Below are 24296 nucleotides of genomic sequence, written 5' to 3'. Positions count from 1 at the left end.
TAATGTTATTCAAAAAAGCACTTTTAAGACACGACTAGATACGAAGATAACCACAAGATGCATTGAAGATAGTACGCCCATGTTACAAATAAACATAGCTTCTGCTATCCTTATCTTTATATTTTACTTTGATATTATTTGAAATTCAGTCAAAAGAGAGAGGTAGAGATTTTCTTATTCATTGATATTTGTAAAGCGAATTCCATTTTTTCCTTTTTCCCAACTTTATCCATAGATATTTATTTATCGATGAAAATAATCTAATAGATATCAGAAAACACACAAATAATACACTTATACATACCTATGTTAATTTGTTTTAGTTTTCACGTCATCGCTCAGGAAACATCTCAGGAAACATCATCCTTTTTTTTCAGGAATGTAAGATCGTCGAAAAAAGTTGATCACACGTCGTGTCTCGTGAACAAGATATTCTTGTCTTTTGTAATATTTACAGAAGGATCTGTAGGGAGGGACACTGAGGTAAAAGGTAATACACGTTTCATCTTGAAATTTCTGAGATTTCTCCTTTACGGTTCCTCAGTTTTGGTTTCATAAACTTTAGACGATTTTAATTTGTACTAGTGCATTATACGCACGACATAACTTCAAAGTGTAGACATATAAAGTCATTGGACCGTGTTCCTTTAAAGGATCATATGAAAAAACGTTTCAACAAAATTTTCGGTTTTTTGAAGTTATATTTCTTTTAGCGTATTTGGGAAAATGTGAAGAGAAAAGTGTAATGCCTATTACTATAGTTATAAAAATGTAAGTTATGTCATGCGTGTATGACATAGGTCATATTGTATGCGTGTATGACAATGCACTAGTACAAATTAAAATCGTCTAAAGTTGATGACACCAAAACTGAAGAAACGTGGATTTTCTGAGAAATCTCGGAAATTTAAAGATGAAACGTGCATTACCTTTTACCTCAGTGGCTCCCTACAGATCCTTCTGTAAATATTACAAAAGACAAAGATCTCTTGTTCACGACACACGACGAGTGATCAACTTTTTTCGACGATCTTACATTCCTGAAAGAAAAAAGGCGATGTTCCCTGAGGGGTTTTCCTGAGCGGTGACGTGAAAATAAAACAAGAAAAAAGAGTAGAATGCTTGATGACATATATAACGTGTCTCGTGAAATTGAAACGAAATTTGTCGAGATATAGGATGATACGACGATATTTTCGAAAAATCCTGGAAAGTCACTAAATTTTCTAAATCGATAGACGTACATGGGTATTGGTTGCAACGAAAACAATCATAATAGGTATATATCTTTCCGAAGCTATGGCGAATTTCCTACTCTTTCGATTTGACGATTATCATATAGACGTGTGTTCATGTACATACAAGTTTATAATCCACTAGAGAATCTCGATCGTTTTTATCGGTTTCGCTTATTTATCTTTCTATTCCATTTGTTTCTCACTCTATTTTTCTTGAAAATATATTTCAAAATCGATATGTATTTATCTATAGAAAGATCATTACCCATCAAACTGACCCCTTCGGAAAAATAAAAAATAACTCGTATATATTATCAAAAGTGTTGTTAATTTTGGTATACAATGTTTTAAATAATACAATATAATACAATCAATATAAAGTTATATTTTAATAAAAAACTATAAAATTTTCTACATGAAAAATAAGTTAAAAGTTAAAAGGTAAAAAAAAAAACAAAGGTAAAAAGTTAAAATAAAAGTTAATTGAGTACATTATAAACTATATCCGGATAAGGATAATGAATTCCCATGGCTTCGTATCTGTCATGGAGTTCCATTTCTTTTGCAATATCTAGCATTTCTTCCGCGTTTAATTCCTGCAGTTTCCATAATACAGATTGAATCAATTCATTTCTTAAACCGTTACAAAATTGTATTTTTATGGCAGCCTCTCTAAGACGTCCAAAATTACAATTATTGCACATAATTTCAAGCGTGTAAAGAAAACTTGATGTCGATTCGTTCTCTCTTTGCTTTCGGTTTCTGAACGTTCTTCTATACAACTCGTATACCGGAACTTCTTTGAAAGTATCTTGTAATATATGTGCAAGATCTTTGTACGAGGAATTACTTAGTTCTGTAAGACTTAATCCTGTTTCTTTCTCGACGTCGGTTAAAACATGAGGTTCAATCAGTTTTAATAGGAAAGATACTTTCATGTCATCCGGTAGCTCAATTCTACGCGTGGTTCTATTAAATTTTTGCTCCCAACAAATAAATTCATTGTTACTTGGATCGAACTTAGCAATTAGTCTAATAGCTTTAGATACGAAGTATTCCAAATCTTCTTTGACAGTGGTATCCTTCATTTTGTCGAATATATTTCTAAAACAAATTGAAAATTATTCGTTAGATCTTTTGTTTCACTTTCAGCAACGAACACTATGTCCTTATCTCGTACGTAAGATAGAGATTTTTCGTGTAATTATTAAAATACCTTACCTCGTTGATTAAGAAAAATAAGAACACGAGCACGAGCACGAGCACGAGCACGAGGAAGTTGCACGTTGGATGATTCTTCGTTAAACGAAGAAACGAATTTGATGTATCACTTAGGATTCCCAAATGAAAATCGATGGAGCTCGAACAACTCAACTCGAGCAACTTAAACTTGAACAAGGCAAGAACGTTTCTTGGCAAGAACGACTATTAGCTTCGATGGGCAAGACAGTAATAAGGAAAAACTTTTTGGGAAGTGGTTTCTATAGGGTTCCAGGTTCAGGAGGTATCAGGAGAGGGGACAAAAATTGAATGAATTTTGAATTCATGGTGGTGGAAACCTTGACCAAAACAATATGCGTCCATTGTAAAAAAGGGAAAGTTTTACGGGAAAGTTCCTAATTGTTGATCCTGCACGTGCAGGGCACATGCATTGGTGAAGGAAGAATAGGAAGAATAAGGAAGCAAAAGGTTTCTGTTTTTTCTGTCCTTTACTGTAAAAAGTATCGAAAAGGGACAAAACCAATTGTTGGTCTTCCTTTTGTCGCTATTGATAATTACGATTGAAAGAAAATTAAATGATATTTTAATCCTCAGGTATGAACTTTTTAATTCAGGAAGAGGAGAAACACAAAGAATAATTTCCCTTTAGGAGGGTTTACCACCGTGCAAGAGTACTTCCAAATTTGTCAAGCTAAAGATTTTGTTGATTTTTCAAAGAAAAATTTTTCTTACTTTTGGAATGTCTGTTTGAAAGGAAATAGACTATAAGAGTAACCTTGAAATATCAATGTGTTCATTTATTTTAGGATACAATGAACGTATCCAAATGTTTTGTAATCTTTCATTTTCTCTATCGAAATGATCGAAAGATAAATTCGAGTATGATTTTTCTTTTGATTGTAAGATTTCTCTAACACACGTGCAGAGGGTGACTCGTAATAGTAATAATACTCGTAATAGTAATAATACTCGTATAGTAATACACGAATAATCTAGCTTCGTAGATTTCTTTTCTACTAAATTTCTATGACTACGACGCAATAAGCTTTTTCTCGAGAACTAACGTTGGGATACTCGTACGAAAGTCACGATAGAACGTAACGTGGACAAGTAGATTCTAACGATACCATGGAAGCAAAAATTTCAGAATAGCTTCCGGCTATTTTCATGTGTATGTAAATATAAAAATATCGTGTAACATTATGAAAATAAAAGTAATCGATAAAATTCCGTTCTTCTTTGTATTATTCATAGAACAAATTTACCAAAATTTTACCATTTATTCTTTTTTTTTCATTGATTTAATGAATTTAATGAATTTAATGTATTATTAGTATTATTAGTCTATTGTTAGTTTAGTAGTCAACATATGTTCATTATAAATCAATTTGTTGTTTCAATATCGTATTAGTACTGTATTAGATATCTCTTCAAATATTGAATTTGGGAGAAACTTTTTCGTATTTTCCCGATAGGAAGTTTTGCTATCGCATAATTCTGGTAATATTAATCGGATCTGGTAATAATGAATGAATTTGAAAGGTGACATAGCATAAAGTAATTAACTTCAAAAATAAAAAACAAAAAGTTGTGTTATTCATTTATTAGATAAAAAGTTATTGTCACTTGAAAATGAGTGAATAAAGAAGAAATTCGATCTTTCTTGAAATTTTTGTACAAAAAGAAAAAACTGATGTAGTTACTGACATGATGCTGTTTTTTTTCTGTTTTTTACAAAACAACAAAGCACAGCTAATTACTATAACTAAGGTCAGAGTGAAGGCGTGAGGGCAAAGCCCTCCTAGTTTTCATAGGGACCAGAGATTCTGTCGTGGAGGGGATTGTCCTTTCTCCACCCTTTTGGCGCAAGCCAACCCAAGCCTTCCTGATGCACCACAACTTCTAGAACATTCTTGTGAAGGCTCACATATTTTCATTAACATTACGTAGATAATTAATACAGTTTCTTAAAATCTAAGTCTTATTTAATATTTCCTTTACATATTTCCATCGTTTATCCTTATAACATGCAGTCATTTTCCTTCCTTTAACATTCGAATCTTATTTAATTAGTTTCGACGATATTCATATAATAATCCTTTTTTAATTATTCATTAATAATATTTCTATAATTCCTTTTTCATTTATTCTTTCGTCGTACGAGTATACATAGAGGATTCGTATTTCAGCAATTGTTTTAGTATTTCTGAGTTTCGAGGATTCAAGTCTAAGCTATTTGAGGATCTTCCATATTTTTCCATTAAAATCATTCGAGAAAGTTCTACGCATTTCTTTTAGTTCATAATTGTTTAAGTTTAGTCTATCGGTCGGGTGACGATTAGTTTTAGTTTAATATTTATGTCTTTCATGGCGAGGATTCTAACAGAGATTTCTTTATTAAGTGAATGGCAATGTATTCATGGCGACAATGGGGTCCCGGAGACAATAGGAGAAAGTTGGTCCTTTCGATCTTAGATTTCACGTTCTCCGATCCTCCTGGCCACGCGGTCTACGGTATTTTATGATTAGCACGTATTTACGAAAAAGGGTTGATGGTAGGGGGCAGGCACATGGCTTATCGAATTTTTGGGCATTTTCCAATGATATATCGTGGTTGCTTTTGTATCGTTAGAAGACATATGTTTTAATAAAATCAACTAGGTTTCGAGAACAATTGTTACGTGCATTTTATAAATTGGTTATGATAAGTTAATCCTTTATCAATACTACTGTTGTAATTTTTTCGGTACTTACTACTAAAAATGGTTTCGGTTGAAATTTATATAAATCACTGTAATAATGTCTCTGTTAGTTAATATTATTCTACTGTGAAAAAATTGAAGAAGATGGTCGTGGCGGGACGTCACAATATTGTATAAGTATATAAAACAGATTTGAAAAAAGAAAGTAAAGTAATAACTTTTATTAAGATTCGATTTAAATATATAAGACAATTTTAGATCACGTTCGAGTTCTGGTATCGATAATATTCAACAAAAAAAAATCATTGAACCAAAGTCGAACTTTTTTATCAATCGATAAACACTTCGTGATAAAACTTTTAGCGAGGATTGTTAAATCATTTATTACGTATTGTTACGTAAAAATAACAGAGAAATATGTTATCTAATTTTAGTAACGGAGTAAAGAAGATTTTATAGAAAGAACAATTAATTAGGAAGCTAACCAATTAATTAGTATATCCAATAATATTAATATACATAGACACGTATGGCAGAAGAAGGACAGATAGATAGAATTAAGATTTCCATAAACTTGAGCTGTATCTTGGAAGTTGGTATGTGTACCAATATATATATATAAGAGTATATATATATATATACTCTAACATTTGATTTTAAAATCAAGTTTCCTGTGCTATTATATTTCTTTCCGGATATTTCATTTATCTTCTTTAAGAACAGCCTCGCGTATACACAACGTCATGAAGTTTATTTCACGTAAAGAGTAACTTTACTTTTTATTATTTTACACGAACATATTATATATATATATTGTTACGGCCCTGTTTCGAGCCGTCCTTGGAAAAAGGACGTGAAGGCCGTTTCCAAGCTACGAGTTGTTGATCAACAGAACTTGACAGGAGCTCGGAAAGTACTGACGTGTTTGTAATACGGGAAACTGTAGAAAGAGCCTTAACGGTTGTAAGAGTTCGCGCTGTTTAATAAAGTTCTGTTCTTGTTGTTTTACGAAATCTGTGTTTGGGCGGGAGCGTTACATTTTTGGGGGCTCGTCCGGGATACGTTTTGATCCGTTTTGTACGGAAACGTGTGCGTGAGTTTTGTATGGCTGCCAGAGGTCGTCGGGGAAGGCAGGCAGAGGAAAAGGAGCGGGTTCAAGGAGCGGAGTTTCAGGCTCTCGCGTCGTTGGTGAAGGAGCTCAGGGAGGAGCTGCATTATCAGCGAGGGAAGTTGGAGGAGCAGGAGAGGAGGAACGCTGAATTAAGCGCGCGGTTGGAAGCTACGGACGTTGCAGTTCGAAGTGGACCGCAGCTAAGTATTCCTTCTTGCTCTCGAGGGGATTTCTTAGGATGGGAGCGTAGGGAAACAGGGCAGACGTTAGCCGCGGAGCGTCCGCGCCAGCGTGAATTTGGGAGATTTTCTTTCACATTTCGAGTTGGTGGCTAGGGCGAATAGCTGGGATGAATCGGTGAGGGCGTTGGCTCTCGCGACGAGTTTACGGGGGGAGGCGCGCGCGGTTCTACAGGAAGCTTAATGAAGTCACGAAGAAGGACTCCTATCCGCTGCCACGGATAGATGATCTTTTAGATCGCTTGGCTGGCATGGTCTGGTTCACGACCCTGGACTTGAAGAGTGGCTACTGGCAGGTGAAGATGCGCCCAGAGGATAAGAGTAAGACGGCGTTTTCAGTAGGAGGAGGATTGTGGCAGTTCAGGGTTATGCCTTTCGGGTTATGCAATGCCCCAGCGACGTTCGAGCGACTGATGGAGAGAGTTTTGAGGGGATTATTGAGCCGAAGCTGCCTAGTTTATCTCGATGACGTGATAATTTTCGGGCGCACGTTCGAGGAGATGTTACTCAATCTAGGCAAAGTTTTTGAGCGGCTCCGTTCAGCTGGGCTGAGGATCAATCCGAAGAAGTGTAAGTTCTTCGAGAAGAAAGTAAAGTACTTGGGCCATGTCATCTCCGAGGAAGGTCTCTCCACAGATCCAGAGAAGATCAGGACGGTGGTAGAGTGGCCGGTTCCCCGGAGTAAAACTCAAGTGAAAAGCTTCCTTGGACTATGCTCCTACTACAGGAAGTTCGTGAGGGGTTTCTCGCAGATAGCCAGACCCCTGTACGTGCTGACGGAGAAGGAAACGAAGTTTTCCTGGGATTCGGAGAGCCAGCGGTCGTTTGAAGAGTTAAAGAGGGCCCTGGTAACTCCTCCGATTCTGACTTTCCAGTGGAGGGAGAAAGGTTTATTCTGGATACAGATGCGTCGGAGCACGGCCTGGGTGGAGTGTTGTCGCAGATCCAGGATGGAAGAGAGAAGGTTGTGTCCTACCACAGCAGGGTTTTCCGCAAGGCTGAAAGGAATTATTGCGTCACGAGGCGGGAACTCCTAGCTGCGGTGGACTCGATTAAGACCTTCCACCATTATCTTTACGGAGCGAAGTTCGAGTTGCGAACGGATCACGCCTCCCTGCAGTGGCTCATCTCGTTTAAGGAGCTGGACGGGCAGCTCGCGCGATGGCTTGAACGTTTACAGCGCTATGACTTCGTGGTCACGCACAGGAAGGGAAGGGTGCATGGCAACGCAGATGGTTTATCTAGGCGTCCGTGTGCGGAATCTGGATGCTCTTATTGCGCTAAGCGGGAGAAAACGGGGAACGCCCACGTTGAGAAGGTTGGAAGGATAATCTTAGGAGAAGATGAAACCAGGAACTGGAGCAACTCACAGCAAGAAGATAGGAACATCGGGCCGCTGATTCGGGCGAAGAGGAACGGTAGAAGGCCGTCCTGGCAGGAAATTTCGGCGCTTGGGCCGATCGCGAAAGTTTATTGGGCGCAGTGGGATTCTTTGGTCTTGGAGAAGGGGGTACTTTTCAGGAGATGGGAGTATCCGAACTTAAAAACGTACACTTTACAGGTAGTTGTTCCGGATGCTCGGTCCAAGGAGATCCTTAAGATGGCGCACGACAATCCGGCAGGAGGACACTTTGGAGTCAATAAAACTCTGAACAAGATTAAGGAGAGTTTTTATTGGCTCGGTTGTAAACGGGATGTCGAGGAGTGGTGCAAGGCTTGCCCCGTTTGCATCGCTAGAAAGGGGCCTACGGAGAAGGGGAGTAGTAAAATGCAGATCTACAACGTTGGGGCGCCCTTCGAGAGGGTGCAGATGGACATCCTGGGTCCATTCCCGAAGTCCACACGGGGAAATAGATATCTGCTCGTTGTCGTGGATTGCTTCAGCAAGTGGGTAGAGGCATTTCCTCTGAGGAACTTCAGAGCGAAGACGGTTGCGGAGACATTCGTAGAAGAAGTCGTCTCACGTTATGGGGTTCCGTTGGAGCTCCATACGGACCAAGGCACGAACTTTGAGTCTCGGCTGATGAAAGAGGTTGCGGAACGGCTTGGAATCCGCAAGACGAGGACTACGGCGCTACATCCACAATCGGACGGACAGGTAGAACGGCAGCATAGAACGATTACCGACTACCTCGCCAAGTATATCAGCCAAGATCAGAGGGATTGGGACCGTTGGATACCGATGTGCTTACTTGCCTATCGGACTTCGAAGCATGAGACAACGGGTTTTACTCCGGCGGAAATGCTGGGAGGAAGGGGGCTACGCTTGCCTTTGGATTTGCTGCGGGGGTGTCCTCCGGGCGAAGAGGAGAAAGTATCTTCGGGGACCTACGGCTCAAGGCTCAGGTCGAAGCTGGAAGAGATACATTCGCTCGCAAGGGAGCGGATGGAGATGAAGTCCTGTAGGACGAAGGCTTGGTATGACAGAAGGGCCAAGAAGAAAGATTTTAAAGAAGGACAGAGGGTTTGGTTATACAATCCTCGGCGGGAAAAAGGAAGAGCAAAGAAGTTGGAGAGTGATTGGGAGGGACCATATTTTATTTTTAATAAAATTAATGATTTAGTTTTTAGTGTTGGTAGGTCTGGAAGGGGTAAAAAGCGCGTGGTGCACGCGGACCGTCTTGCTCCTTTTACGGAGAGGGGGGAAGAGAGTAAGGGGAGACAGCTAGAGTAGCGTAGGTTTACTTTGGGGGGAAAATTAGGTTTATTTTAAGCTGTTTAATTCGGGAAATTTTCTGCAGTTCTTGCTTTCCGTTTAGGGTGGTTAAGAAAGACGTGGTTTCCCGGGGGAAGGCGTTCAGTTCCGAACTACTTTGAAGGAAAAAAAACTGTCCTGGAGAAAGAGCGAGGCTATGGAAGCGTGGGGACGTTGAGCCAAAGAAGGAAACGGAAAGATTGCTGACAGGCGCGACGGCCTCCTAGGGGTTTTTACGCCATGGTTTTCCCTCTAGGCGGAGTGAGTTGATGCTCCGGGTGAATACCAGGTCGGGTTACGGCGAAGAGAAGGCCATGGCAGAACATCTCATCTCTGAGCCAAAGTTAGGGCGCCAAACGAAGACCGCAGTTGTCGGGACGACAATTTCGAAGAGGGGGAGTAGTGTTACGGCCCTGTTTCGAGCCGTCCTTGGAAAAAGGACGTGAAGGCCGTTTCCAAGCTACGAGTTGTTGATCAACAGAACTTGACAGGAGCTCGGAAAGTACTGACGTGTTTGTAATACGGGAAACTGTAGAAAGAGCCTTAACGGTTGTAAGAGTTCGCGCTGTTTAATAAAGTTCTGTTCTTGTTGTTTTACGAAATCTGTGTTTGGGCGGGAGCGTTACAATATATAATAACACGAACATATTCCCCCTCTTTTCTCTTTAACCTTCCGCCTTTGTCGTGAAAATGCCTCGTTCGACTAAATCGCGTAGTGAGGTCGAACGCGTTACATTGAGATACGGTCATATTAAAAGGAGAATCGAACAAGTTAAAAAATTATTAAGTGAAGTAGATCGCGCAAATCCGCTTGATATTAAAAAATTAAAGGTTAGAATCATCGAACTCGATAAAGATATAGTGATACTGAAGGAAATATTAGAAGCGCCGCCTGAAAATATCGAACAAGCATTATTTGAGGAGATTAACTCAAATTTAGAAATCGCTTTCGAGATCAAAGCCGAAGCCGAGTTAGTAGTAGAAAGATTCGAAACAATTAGCGTTCAAAGTACAAATTCACCGGCCGCGAGTTTGACTTCTCATACGGGCATAGTGACTAACAATCCGTCCATAGAAAATAATTATAGGATACCAGCGGTGCAGTTGCCTCGGTTCGACGGGCAACACGAAGAATGGCCGAGTTTTGTGGACGCGTTCCAATCGGTGATAGGAAAGAATTCCGAACTTCGGGATATACAAAAGTTTAGCTATCTAAAATCATGTTTATCGGGACCGACCGCAGAGAAGATACGTACGCTCGAAATTACCGCAGATAATTATCCCATAGCGTGGAAGACGTTGACCGACTATTACAACGATCCACTAATATTAATTAATAAGCACGTGGAGGCCATTTTGGAAGGCCCTCCGATTAACGATGATTTCCCCGAGTCATTAATCGCCGCGTCCGATGCGTTGAATGCTAATTATGGATCGTTATTAGCAACTAAAAAGTCGTTCGTCGATCAGTTTGCCATTTCCGCGCATCTCTCGCGAGTAAATTCGGCTACTCGCCTCCGATGGGAGAAACAGCGATCACGAGACACGTTATCTACGGTAGAAGAGTTTGTGGTCTTTTTACGCGAGAGAGGAAAGGCATTATTAATCACTAAATCAACAGAAAGGAATAGAAGAATTGAACGTAGGAACGCGCCGACAAAACCCGATAGGATTCAGCTCCGGTCAAGGAGAACATTGCGTAACGAGCCTATTTTTAACAGTCCGCGAAATTGGCCGCGAAATTGGCCGCGAAATACTGACCGAAGAGGACAACGACGACTTCAAGCGTATTCCACTCGTGCACCTATCTCGTGTGACGTATGTCGCGATAGGCATCATACTACGGAGTGCGAGCAATTGCTTAGGGCGGAACCTGAGGTTCGCAAAAGAATCGTGGTTAATGCCAATTTATGCTTGAATTGTCTTCAAGCGGGTCATCGCTTCAATGTGTGCAAGAAGGGCCGTTGCAGGAAGTGCAACGGCGGACATCATGAGTTGTTGCATATAAGAGAGACCGTTGCAGCAAGTGCAACGGTGGGCACCACGAACAATGGCATCCAAGGGGCATTGAGAATGCAGGATGCACAAGCACGGCTCAGTCACTCGCAAACACCCGCGTTGTTGCTAACGGCGGTGGTGCACTTGTTAGATCGCGACGGGGGGCCACACGAGTGCCGTGTACTCCTGGATTCGGGTTCCGAAGCACATTTTCTAACGATTCGGTTCGCGAATCTTCTACGTATAGCCACACAAGACGTGGACGTACCGATATCGGGATTAAATCAAACTAGAACTAAAGTTGGCCACGCGATCGAGACAATTATGAAATCGCGAACTGAAGATTACTCGACAAAATTAAAATGTTTACTTTTACCAACCGTAACGAATCGGTTGCCCGCTCAACGAATTCCGCGAGAAGAGTTAGTCATTCCGGCAGGGATCCAATTGGCAGATCCTGAATTTCATCAACCTGCAAATGTGGACGCGATTGTAGGGATCGAAACCTTTGCGTCCTTATGGCGCTAGGGTCAGACCATCCGATTAAGTGATGGTCTAATAGCACAGAAAACGGTGTTAGGTTGGCTCGTTATGAACGCAGGGAACACGCGTATTCCACAGAGCGTTAGTTGTCACGCTGCTACCATCGAGTTACAATCACAAGTAGAAAAATTTTGGAAAATTGAGGAAATAGCGGATAATAATATTCGATCGCATGAGGAAGAGTTATGCGAGGTTCATTACAAAAACAATACGCGACGGGATGAATCGGGCAGATATATAGTGAGGTTGCCTTTTAAGGAAGAGGATCGACAGTTAGGCGATTCTTACGCGAACGTGCTGCGAAGGTTTCACGCGCTCGAACGATCGTTATCGCGCAAGCCTGAGATGAAGGATGAGTACACATGGTTTTTATCTGAATATGAGGAACTAAAGCATATGACAAGAATAGAAGGAACATCCCGTGAAGAAGGATATTATTTGCCTCATCATGCCGTACTAAAACAGACTAGTCTTACCACTAAGTTGCGAGTAGTTTTTGACGCGTCGGCAAAGACAACCAACGGAAAATCGCTAAATAATGTCTTAATGGTTGGTCCAACAATACATGAGGACCTTTTTACACTTCTTGTGAGATTTAGATCGCGCGCTATCGCGATAACCGCGGACATCGCGAAAATGTACCGGCAAATACGAATGGATCCACGCGATCGCAAATATCAAAATATTCTTTGGCGCCCGAATAAGAACGAGCCCGTGAGAACATATAGGTTAAACACTGTAACTTACGGAACCGCCTCCGCGTCGTTTTTAGCAACGCGAACATTGCATCAACTCGCGAGCGACGAATTTCAGCAATTCCCAAATGCCGCTATCGTACTTAAAGAGGATTTTTATGTGGATGATTTATTAACAGGAGCACATACAGTTAGAGAAGCGAAACGAATCCGCGATGAATTAATCCAAATCACCAAGAAAGCAGGTATGCATTTGAGACAATGGGCTTCTAACTGCGTAGAAATCTTAGAGGATTTAGATACTACCGATAATAATATAGTGAGCCTGGATTCGTCAGGCACCGTATTATTTAGGTATTACAATTTAGGTATTAATTGGAACGCGACCGAGGATAACATAGGTTATACGGTAAAGAGAGTAAATGATAAAACAAGGGTCACTAAGCGTAGCATATTATCTGAGATATCGCAACTATTCGATCCATTAGGTTTGTTAGCTTCGGTAGTAATCACCGCCAAAATCGTGATGCAAGGTTTATAGCAATTAAAATCATCGTGGGACGATGAAGTCCCAGCCGATATGAACTAGATATGGAAAACTTTTCGACGAAACCTCCCCACTCTTGAGAAGGTAAGATTCACGCGAAACGTCGCGGGCGACGGAAAAGAAATAGGAATGCACGGTTTCTGCGATGCGAGCGAAAAGGCTTACGGCGCGTGTATATACGTGAAAACCATGGGAAAGAATCCCCGAGTATCGTTACTTTGCGCAAAATCAAGGGTAGCTCCGCTGAAAACACAATCTCTCCAGCGTTTAGAACTTTGCGGCGCATTAGTACTCTCGCGATTATTTAAGGCCACAAAGAACGCTTTACGTAGAAGTAACAATCGCCGTACAATATTTTGGTCAGATTCGACAATAGTATTGCATTGGATTAACACTCCGCCGCACACCTTAAAAACCTTTGTGTCACATCGCGTAGCGGAAATTCAGGAAAACACAGCCCGCGAGCTGTGGCGACATGTACCATCGGAACATAACCCCGCGGATTTAATATCTCGAGGCGTTACCCCCACTGAACTTCGTGAAAATAAAATATGGAAGTCAGGACCGGCGTGGCTCGTTAAACCGGAATCAAATTGGCCACATAGTCGATTAGAACCAATCGAAATTCCAGAAATAAGAAGGATTGCAACGCACGCGATATTGAACACTCCATTTAATTTATTTACGCGGTATTCTTCATTCATAAAGTTAAAACGGGTAATAGCTTATTGCGTTAGGTTCGCACACAACTCGCGCAATACAAAAGAAAAAAGGATAATAGGCGAATTAACGGTAGACGAATTAAAGGACGCAGAATCAATTGCTATTAAATATGTGCAAAAAGAAGCATTCTCCGAGATCATCGAACGTATCAAATCTAAGAAAGAGGTTTGCGCGTCGTTTTCTGTACTTAACCCTTTTATTGATAGTCTGGGAATAATAAGAGTAGGAGGTAGATTAGCCAAAAGTAATTTGCCATACGAACGAAGACATCCGGCATTGCTGCCCAAGGATCATGCGATTACGAACGCGATAATACGTGAAAAACATTTTCAGATAGGTCAAGGTGGTACGCAAGCCACATTGAATGCTATTCGCGAATCGTTTTGGCCAATAAACGGGCGAACTAGCGTAAAAAGAGTAATATATAAGTGTATCATGTGTCGGCGGTTAAAACCCACCACGCCTCAATATCCGTTAAGATATACGTAGCAGTATTCGTTTGCTTTAGCACTAAGGCCGTACATCTAGAACTCGTGAGCGATTTAACAACTGAAGCCTTTTTAGCAGCCTTATAATACGTGAAAACACATTTTCAGATAGGTCAAGGTGGTACGCAACCACATTGAATGCTATTCGCGAATCGTTTTGGCCAATAAACGGTGCGAAATAGCGTAAAAAGAGTAATATATAAGTGTATCATGTGTCGGCGGTTTTAAAACCCACCACGCCTCAATATCCGTTAAATATTACGTAGCGTATTCGTTTGCTTTTAGCACTAGGCCCGTACATCTAGAACTCGTGAGCGATTTAACAACTGAGCCTTTTTAGCAGCCTTACATAGATTTAGGCACGTCGTGGTAAGTGTTCGGACATATATTCTGACAATGCGACAAATTTTATAGGTCCGCGAACGAATTCGAGGCCCGTGTATCGCGAAGTTAGCAAACGAAGGATAAAGCTGGCATTTTATCCCCTCATTTCGGAGGTCTGCGGGTAAGCGGCGGTTAAAATCATTAAGCCATCATTTAGTACGAATTATCGGCGATACTTTATTAGGGTACGAAGCGTTATTAACTTATGTTTTAGAAAATAGAGGCAATCCTTTCCCGTCCTCTCACTCCCTGTCTAATGATCCAAATGATCTTCGTGCTCTCACACCTGGCCATTTCTTTAATTGGTGATCATTGACGAGTTTACCCGAAGATGATTTTCGGATATACCATTCGGGACGTCTATCACATGGCCAACATGTCCAGCAGATGAAACAAAACTTTTTGGAATCGTTGGAACAAGGAATATTTAAAATGAACAGACAGTTAGAAAAAAGTGGCACAGCGGTACAACCGACGACATAAGCCCGGTACTTAGTCATTCTCCGCGAAGATAACTCCCCCCCTCTAAATGGCCTTTAGAACGCGTTACGGACGTACTAAAGGTTCCGACGGTATAGCACGCGTGGTAACTGTGAAAACCGCCAACGGTCTTTAAAACGCGGTATTAAACGTCTTTCTCCTTTGCTGTACGATGCATAAAAATTTTGAATGCATTTAGTAGAAGTAATTATTTTATGTTTAATACCATCTGTAATATTGTTATGTGAAGTATGTATTGAATGTATGCATTTGATAATGTAGTATGTAGTGTGTGTGTAGCGTGTTGATCGGTGCCCGTTCAAGGGGGCTGTATATGTTGCGTAATCCTTTTTTTTTTCGTCAGGGGGAAAGACCTTCAAAGGCCCCCTGGGCCCGGTACCCAAGGGAGTATCGGATTTCTACCGACTAAAAAAACCCACCTGGTGCAAATCATTCATTCGCTGGATGGGCGAGGCGGATCCGTGATATATGTCACAAAAAAACACACCCACTTCCCATCCCGATGAGCCTGGCCGTGTTTTGCCATGCTCTTTCATTCATACAAAACACTCACACCTTAAAACTAACTAACTACTGCGCCTCACGGTCTTCCGGAGGCGCAACTTACTCACCTATATATTTATATGTACAAACCCGACCATCCATCCCAAGATGCACTGGTCGGGTTCACGCATCCCATGCATCCGCATGCAACACTCATCTCGGGGGAAGCGACGCGCTAGACTGGGCCAGGCGCCGCCAAAGCTGCCCGGAGCCTCGCCGGGGGCGCCGCCTAGGAGCTAGTCTCCTTTGCGGCCCAGCATACATTCTTCTTCTATTGAGAATTCTCTTTCTCTCACTCTGTTGCGACGAGTTGCTTCGTTTTCATTGCCAACTTCTAACTTCACTGAACAAAGCCGCAACAGGAAGGCGTACCTGCCTTTTACCTCACACTCATTCGGTGTATGAGATAAATATCCTTGATGGTCGATAGAAGGTTAGACAACACCTTTCTTCTCTAAATTTCCTAGGAGAAAGAAGAACTCTACCTAAAACCTCGATAAAAAGAGTATAAAGTAACTTATTTTTAAAGCTCTTAAGGATCAAAATTTATTTATTAAATTCTTCCACGCTATGGGATAATTATCTGCGGTAATTTCGAGCGTACGTATCTTCTCTGCGGTCGGTCCCGATAAACATGATTTTAGATAGCTAAACTTTTGTATATCCCGAAGTTCGGAATTCTTTCCTATCACCGATTGGAACGCGTCCACAAAACTCGGCCATTCTTCGTGTTGCCCGTCGAACCGAGGCAACTGCACCGCTGGTATCCTATAATTATTTTCTATGGACGGATTGTTAGTCACTATGCCCGTATGAGAAGTCAAACTCGCGGCCGGTGAATTTGTACTTTGAACGCTAATTGTTTCGAATCTTTCTACTACTAACTCGGCTTCGGCTTTGATCTCGAAAGCGATTTCTAAATTTGAGTTAATCTCCTCAAATAATGCTTGTTCGATATTTTCAGGCGGCGCTTCTAATATTAGGGGGACCGGAAAGTAATGTCGTTTTCTTACGCTAAATACAAACACATACATTTTTAACGAGTCTTTATTTTTAATCAATGATGTATTCCCCATCATTGTCAATAACCTTTTGCCATCTAGTGAGTAAATTTTCAATCCCTGATCGATAAAAATTAATTGGTTTTTCGGCAAAATATCTAGAGATTGCATTTTGGATATCATCCAAATTAGCAAATGTTTTGCCACTTAAAAAGTGTTGCAGCGCTCGGAATAAGTGGAAATCCGATGGTGCAACATCGGGCGAATATGGTGGATGAGGCAGCACCTCCCACCCCAATTCATTAATTTTTTCTAGAGTTCGCCTTGCGCAGTGCGGTCTTGCATTGTCATGTTGGAGAATGACGCCTTTTCGGTTGACAATCGCTGGCCACTTTTCAATTAAAGATTGATTGACTCGCTGCAATTGTTCGCTGTAGAGGTCTGCAGTAACAGTTTGTCCAGGTTTCAGTAATTCAAAATGAACAATGCCGCGAATACTCCACCAAACACACAAAAGCGCTTTTTTGGGGTGTAAACCTGGCTTAGCAGTACTCCGAGGGATTTCATTTGGAGAGAGCAACTGCCTTTTGCGTTTTGGGTTATCATACAGGACCCATTTCTCATTTCCTGTGATCAAGCGATCAAAAAACGCTTCTGTGTTGTTCGTTGAAGCAATAAGTTGCATGTGATTGATCGGTTAGCCTTATTCTGTTCGGACAGATTATGCAGGACCCAAACACCTGCTCTGCTTACTTTCCCAATCTGCTTCAAATGTTCTTGGATGGTCGACCAAGGTTGGTTGAGACTGTTTGACAATTCCTCGATCGTCTGACACGGATTTGCTTCCACTTCCGCCCTTAACACGTCGTTGTCTAACGCTGATGGTCTTCCTGATCGATACGAGTCGGAAAGATCAAAATTACCCGATTTGAACTTGGAAAACCACCTTTGGCATTTATGAATGTCCAGTGCATTTGGATAAACATCGCAAATGTTTTTGGTAGCAACTGTTGCGTTATTTCCCTTGCGAAACTCAAAGAACATGCAATGCCGGATGTGTACCTCTTCTGGTATTTGGCTGGCCATTTTACCCAAAATTACAAAAAAAATTGTAATTCAATTGTCTATAAGTAAAGAAATCACTATAACCTCACAATGTCTTTGGTACGCCTCTGAACCAAACAATGAGCTGACAAATGACAATCAAGTATTGGCATGCGTAGAAACGACATTACTTTCCGGTCCCCCTAATATTTCCTTCAGTATCACTATATCTTTATCGAGTTCGATGATTCTAACCTTTAATTTTTTAATATCAAGCGGATTTGCGCGATCTACTTCACTTAATAATTTTTTAACTTGTTCGATTCTCCTTTTAATATGACCGTATCTCAATGTAACGCGTTCGACCTCACTACGCGATTTAGTCGAACGAGGCATTTTCACGACAAAGGCGGAAGGTTAAAGAGAAAAGAGGGGGAATATGTTCGTGTTATTATATATATATATATATTATATATATATTATATATATATTATAATATGTTCGTGTAAAATAATAAAAAGTAAAGTTACTCTTTACGTGAAATAAACTTCATGACGTTGTGTATACGCGAGGCTGTTCTTAAAGAAGATAAATGAAATATCCGGAAAGAAATATAATAGCACAGTAAACTTGATTTTAAAATCAAATGTTAGAGTATATATATATATATATTGGTACACATACCAACTTCCAAGATACAGCTCAAGTTTATGGAAATCTTAATTCTATCTATCTGTCCTTCTTCTGCCATACGTGTCTATGTATATTAATATTATTTGGATATACTAATTAATTGGTTAGCTTCCTAATTAATTGTTCTTTCTATAAAATCTTCTTTACTCCGTTACTAAAATTAGATAACATATTTCTCTGTTATTTTTACGTAACAATACGTAATAAATGATTTAACAATCCTCGCTAAAAGTTTTATCACGAAGTGTTTATCGATTGATAAAAAAGTTCGACTTTGGTTCAATGATTTTTTTTTGTTGAATATTATCGATACCAGAACTCGAACGTGATCTAAAATTGTCTTATATATTTAAATCGAATCTTAATAAAAGTTATTACTTTACTTTCTTTTTTCAAATCTGTTTTATATACTTATACAATATTGTGACGTCCCGCCACGACTATCTTCTTCAATTTTTTCACAGTAGAATAATATTAACTAACAGAGACATTATTACAGTGATTTATATAAATTTCAACCGAAACCATTTTTAGTAGTAAGTACCGAAAAAAATTACAACAGTAGTATTGATAAAGGATTAACTTATCATAACCAATTTATAAAATGCACGTAACAATTGTTCTCGAAACCTAGTTGATTTTATTAAAACATATGTCTTCTAACGATACAAAAGCAACCACGATATATCATTGGAAAATGCCCAAAAATTCGATAAGCCATGTGCCTGCCCCCTACCATCAACCCTTTTTCGTAAATACGTGCTAATCATAAAATACCGTAGACCGCGTGGCCAGGAGGATCGGAGAACGTGAAATCTAAGATCGAAAGGACCAACTTTCTCCTATTGTCTCCGGGACCCCATTGTCGCCATGAATACATTGCCATTCACTTAATAAAGAAATCTCTGTTAGAATCCTCGCCATGAAAGACATAAATATTAAACTAAAACTAATCGTCACCCGACCGATAGACTAAACTTAAACAATTATGAACTAAAAGAAATGCGTAGAACTTTCTCGAATGATTTTAATGGAAAAATATGGAAGATCCTCAAATAGCTTAGACTTGAATCCTCGAAACTCAGAAATACTAAAACAATTGCTGAAATACGAATCCTCTATGTATACTCGTACGACGAAAGAATAAATGAAAAAGGAATTATAGAAATATTATTAATGAATAATTAAAAAAGGATTATTATATGAATATCGTCGAAACTAATTAAATAAGATTCGAATGTTAAAGGAAGGAAAATGACTGCATGTTATAAGGATAAACGATGGAAATATGTAAAGGAAATATTAAATAAGACTTAGATTTTAAGAAACTGTATTAATTATCTACGTAATGTTAATGAAAATATGTGAGCCTTCACAAGAATGTTCTAGAAGTTGTGGTGCATCAGGAAGGCTTGGGTTGGCTTGCGCCAAAAGGGTGGAGAAAGGACAATCCCCTCCACGACAGAATCTCTGGTCCCTATGAAAACTAGGAGGGCTTTGCCCTCACGCCTTCACTCTGACCTTAGTTATAGTAATTAGCTGTGCTTTGTTGTTTTGTAAAAAACAGAAAAAAAACAGCATCATGTCAGTAACTACATCAGTTTTTTCTTTTTGTACAAAAATTTCAAGAAAGATCGAATTTCTTCTTTACATTCACTCATTTTCAAGTGACAATAACTTTTTATCTAATAAATGAATAACACAACTTTTTTGTTTTTTATTTTTGAAGTTAATTACTTTATGCTATGTCACCTTTCAAATTCATTCATTTATTACCAGATCCGATTAATATTACCAGAATTATGCGATAGCAAAACTTCCTATCGGGAAAATACGAAAAAGTTTCTCCCAAATTCAATATTTGAAGAGATATCTAATACAGTACTAATACGATATTGAAACAACAAATTGATTTATAATGAACATATGTTGACTACTAAACTAACAATAGACTAATAATACTAATAATACATTAAATTCATTAAATTCATTAAATCAATGAAAAAAAAAGAATAAATGGTAAAATTTTGGTAAATTTGTTCTATGAATAATACAAAGAAGAACGGAATTTTATCGATTACTTTTATTTTCATAATGTTACACGATATTTTTATATTTACATACACATGAAAATAGCCGGAAGCTATTCTGAAATTTTTGCTTCCATGGTATCGTTAGAATCTACTTGTCCACGTTACGTTCTATCGTGACTTTCGTACGAGTATCCCAACGTTAGTTCTCGAGAAAAAGCTTATTGCGTCGTAGTCATAGAAATTTAGTAGAAAAGAAAATCTACGAAGCTAGATTATTCGTGTATTACTATTACGAGTATTATTACTATTACGAGTCACCCTCTGCACGTGTGTTAGAGAAATCTTACAATCAAAAGAAAAATCATACTCGAATTTATCTTTCGATCATTTCGATAGAGAAAATGAAAGATTACAAAACATTTGGATACGTTCATTGTATCCTAAAATAAATGAACACATTGATATTTCAAGGTTACTCTTATATTTCCATTTCCTTTCAAACAGACATTCCAAAAGTAAGAAAAATTTTTCTTTGAAAAATCAACAAAATCTTTAGCTTGACAAATTTGGAAGTACTCTTGCACGGTGGTAAACCCTCCTAAAGGGAAATTATTCTTTGTGTTTCTCCTCTTCCTGAATTAAAAAATTCATACCTGAGGATTAAAATATCATTTAATTTTCTTTCAATCGTAATTATCAATAGCGACAAAAGGAAGACCAACAATTGGTTTTGTCCCTTTTCGATACTTTTTACAGTAAAGGACAGAAAATACAGAAACCTTTTGCTTCCTTATTCTTCCTATTCTTCCTTCACCAATGCATGTGCCCTGCACGTGCAGGATCAACAATTAGGAACTTTCCCGTAAAACTTTCCCTTTTTTACAATGGACGCATATTGTTTTGGTCAAGGTTTCCACCACCATGAATTCAAAATTCATTCAATTTTTGTCCCCTCTCCTGATACCTCCTGAACCTGGAACCCTATAGAAACCACTTCCCAAAAAGTTTTTCCTTATTACTGTCTTGCCCATCGAAGCTAATAGTCGTTCTTGCCAAGAAACGTTCTTGCCTTGTTCAAGTTTAAGTTGCTCGAGTTGAGTTGTTCGAGCTCCATCGATTTTCATTTGGGAATCCTAAGTGATACATCAAATTCGTTTCTTCGTTTAACGAAGAATCATCCAACGTGCAACTTCCTCGTGCTCGTGCTCGTGCTCGTGCTCGTGCTCGTGTTCTTATTTTTCTTAATCAACGAGGTAAGGTATTTTAATAATTACACGAAAAATCTCTATCTTACGTACGAGATAAGGACATAGTGTTCGTTGCTGAAAGTGAAACAAAAGATCTAACGAATAATTTTCAATTTGTTTTAGAAATATATTCGACAAAATGAAGGATACCACTGTCAAAGAAGATTTGGAATACTTCGTATCTAAAGCTATTAAACTAATTGCTAAGTTCGATCCAAGTAACAATGAATTTATTTGTTGGGAGCAAAAATTTAATAGAACCACGCGTAGAATTGAGCTACCGGATGACATGAAAGTATCTTTCCTATTAAAACTGATTGAACCTCATGTTTTAACCGACGTCGAGAAAGAAACAGGATTAAGTCTTACAGAACTAAGTAATTCCTCGTACAAAGATCTTGCACATATATTACAAGATACTTTCAAAGAAGTTCCGGTATACGAGTTGTATAGAAGAACGTTCAGAAACCGAAAGCAAAGAGAGAACGAATCGACATCAAGTTTTCTTTACACGCTTGAAATTATGTGCAATAATTGTAATTTTGGACGTCTTAGAGAGGCTGCCATAAAAATACAATTTTGTAACGGTTTAAGAAATGAATTGATTCAATCTGTATTATGGAAACTGCAGGAATTAAACGCGGAAGAAATGCTAGATATTGCAAAAGAAATGGAACTCCATGACAGATACGAAGCCATGGGAATTCATTATCCTTATCCGGATATAGTTTATAATGTACTCAATTAACTTTTATTTTAACTTTTTACCTTTGTTTTTTTTTTACCTTTTAACTTTTAACTTATTTTTCATGTAGAAAATTTTATAGTTGTTTTATATAAAATATAACTTTATATTGATTGTATTATATTGTATTATTTAAAACATTGTATACCAAAATTAAACAACACTTTTGATAATATATACGAGTTATTTTTTATTTTTCCGAAGGGGTCAGTTTGATGGGTAATGATCTTTCTATAGATAAATACATATCGATTTTGAAATATATTTTCAAGAAAAATAGAGTGAGAAACAAATGGAATAGAAAGATAAATAAGCGAAACCGATAAAAACGATCGAGATTCTCTAGTGGATTATAAACTTGTATGTACATGAACACACGTCTATATGATAATCGTCAAATCGAAAGAGTAGGAAATTCGCCATAGCTTCGGAAAGATATATACCTATTATGATTGTTTTCGTTGCAACCAATACCCATGTACGTCTATCGATTTAGAAAATTTAGTGACTTTCCAGGATTTTTCGAAAATATCGTCGTATCATCCTATATCTCGACAAATTTCGTTTCAATTTCACGAGACACGTTATATATGTCATCAAGCATTCTCCTCTTTTTTCTTGTTTTATTTTCGCGTCACCGCTCAGGAAAACCCCTCAGGGAACATCGCCTTTTTTCTTTCAGGAATGTAAGATCGTCGAAAAAAGCTGATCACTCGTCATCAAGCAGTGGGATGGGGGGGTGGGAACAGGTTTCTTTATCAACTATAATCTATGTTAAAATAAAAGTTATAATAATTATAATAATAATAATAATAATAATATAGAAAAAGAAGGGTAGTTATGCTCTGTTTGTGGACTTTCCTCATATTTTATTAGGTCGTTTGTTATCTCATCTGTTTGTTCCTTGTGTTTTACGTCTTTTAGTTTGTCTTGTTCTTTGTACTTCTCCAGATGAGATAGTGTAGACATTTAGTGCCATCTCTTATTCTTCGTCGCATCTGTTGTAAGTCTCCTTCGTCTTGTTTTGTACATCTCTGGGAAATGTTTTTCCCATTCATCTGTTGTGATTTTGGCGTTCTGTACGAATTCGTTTACCTGTTTCGTTACAAGTGTTAGATATCTATGATACAATGATTTCCATTGAAAGTACAGTATTATAAATTTGTTATGATAAGTAAAGCAAAAAATAAGTTCTACGCTATGATTGGAATTTGTTCGCTAAGGCACAATGGCAAATATGTCAACAAAAAGTTATATATGTTTCAATTGAATGTAAAAAATAATCAATTTAGTATCAAATTAAATAATAAATGAAATAACTAATTAATCCAAATAAATGTAATCTTATTCTTCCATTCGAATTAAAATATATTCCCTTTTATTATGCCTATTTGAAAACTCTAGCTTATCGGTTGTGTCAAATAGTCATCATTTTTTTTAATTTCAAGAAATTCTTGTCCATTGAAATCTATAACACCCTTCAAATATTATTTATTTTTTCTACTAATATCATACTTTTTAAATACTTTACAATTTTTAGAATAACTATTTCCTACAGAATAATATATTAAATACAAAATATAAAATCATTGTGTAAAACACTTTTGGTTAAATTTTCCTTTCTTCTAATTAATACTTATAAATTGAAATGCAAGAAACAAAGCTCTTAAACTTTCATACTACGCTTTTCTCTTTCCTTCGCATACGATAGACGCGCTTATGGTGTGAGAGTGAGGGAGTAGGAACGATTCTCCCTCTCTATACTTAACGAGCGAGGAGGACAGAACGTCGTTTCTACTCTTTCCCTCGCATACGATATACCGAAGGTTTTGCGCATGTGCAGCGTGACGCTTCTCTCCTACCAACAAACGTGGCAATTAGGAAGATAGAGAGAGAGAGAATCGT

At 38.5% G+C, this 24296-nt stretch overlaps 3 protein-coding genes across 4 annotated transcripts; 2 read left to right on the top strand and 1 right to left on the bottom strand.

Moving 5' to 3' along the window:
* Positions 1-1707: 1707 nt before the first annotated feature.
* On the bottom strand, positions 1708-3086 carry LOC122519022. Its single transcript, XM_043638189.1, has 2 exons — positions 2460-3086; positions 1708-2342 (listed from the first exon to the last, which is right to left on the bottom strand). The coding sequence occupies exon 2, from the start codon at positions 2324-2326 to the stop codon at positions 1718-1720; it is 609 nt and encodes a 202-aa protein (XP_043494124.1). The 5' UTR covers positions 2327-2342; positions 2460-3086; the 3' UTR covers positions 1708-1717.
* A 6810-nt stretch (positions 3087-9896) lies between these two features.
* On the top strand, positions 9897-11732 carry LOC122519013. The gene has a single exon (XM_043638179.1). It carries the CDS (start codon positions 9897-9899, stop codon positions 11730-11732), a length of 1836 nt encoding a protein of 611 aa, XP_043494114.1.
* On the top strand, positions 11282-22404 carry LOC122519021. Of its 2 annotated transcripts, none has more exons than XM_043638187.1 (2): positions 11282-12687; positions 21770-22313. In XM_043638187.1, the coding sequence occupies exons 1-2, from the start codon at positions 11796-11798 to the stop codon at positions 21787-21789; spliced, it is 912 nt and encodes a 303-aa protein (XP_043494122.1). In that variant the 5' UTR covers positions 11282-11795; the 3' UTR covers positions 21790-22313. The 2 variants fall into 2 exon arrangements, with proteins under 2 accessions (XP_043494122.1, XP_043494123.1); XM_043638188.1 differs by lacking the exon at positions 11282-12687 and adding an exon at positions 21068-21652 and having other exon boundaries at positions 21770-22404.
* Positions 22405-24296: the final 1892 nt, after the last annotated feature.

The sequence above is a fragment of the Polistes fuscatus genome, unplaced genomic scaffold (genome assembly GCF_010416935.1).
Source record: "Polistes fuscatus isolate 324 unplaced genomic scaffold, CU_Pfus_HIC Scaffold28, whole genome shotgun sequence".
Taxonomy (NCBI): Eukaryota; Metazoa; Arthropoda; class Insecta; order Hymenoptera; family Vespidae; genus Polistes; species Polistes fuscatus.
This window is presented reverse-complemented; position numbering and strand designations above follow the sequence as displayed.

Excerpts from the sequence above, each read along its gene's own strand:
- LOC122519022 (XM_043638189.1), bottom strand. The coding sequence starts at position 2,326 with ATGAAGGATACCACTGTCAAAGAAGATTTGGAATACTTCGTATCTAAA.
- LOC122519013 (XM_043638179.1), top strand. The coding sequence starts at position 9,897 with ATGCCTCGTTCGACTAAATCGCGTAGTGAGGTCGAACGCGTTACATTG.
- LOC122519021 (XM_043638187.1), top strand. The coding sequence starts at position 11,796 with ATGAACGCAGGGAACACGCGTATTCCACAGAGCGTTAGTTGTCACGCT. Across the intron at positions 12,688-21,769 it reads CCAAATCACCAAGAAAGCAG|AAATATATTCGACAAAATGA; the intron begins GTATGCATTTGA and ends AATTTGTTTTAG.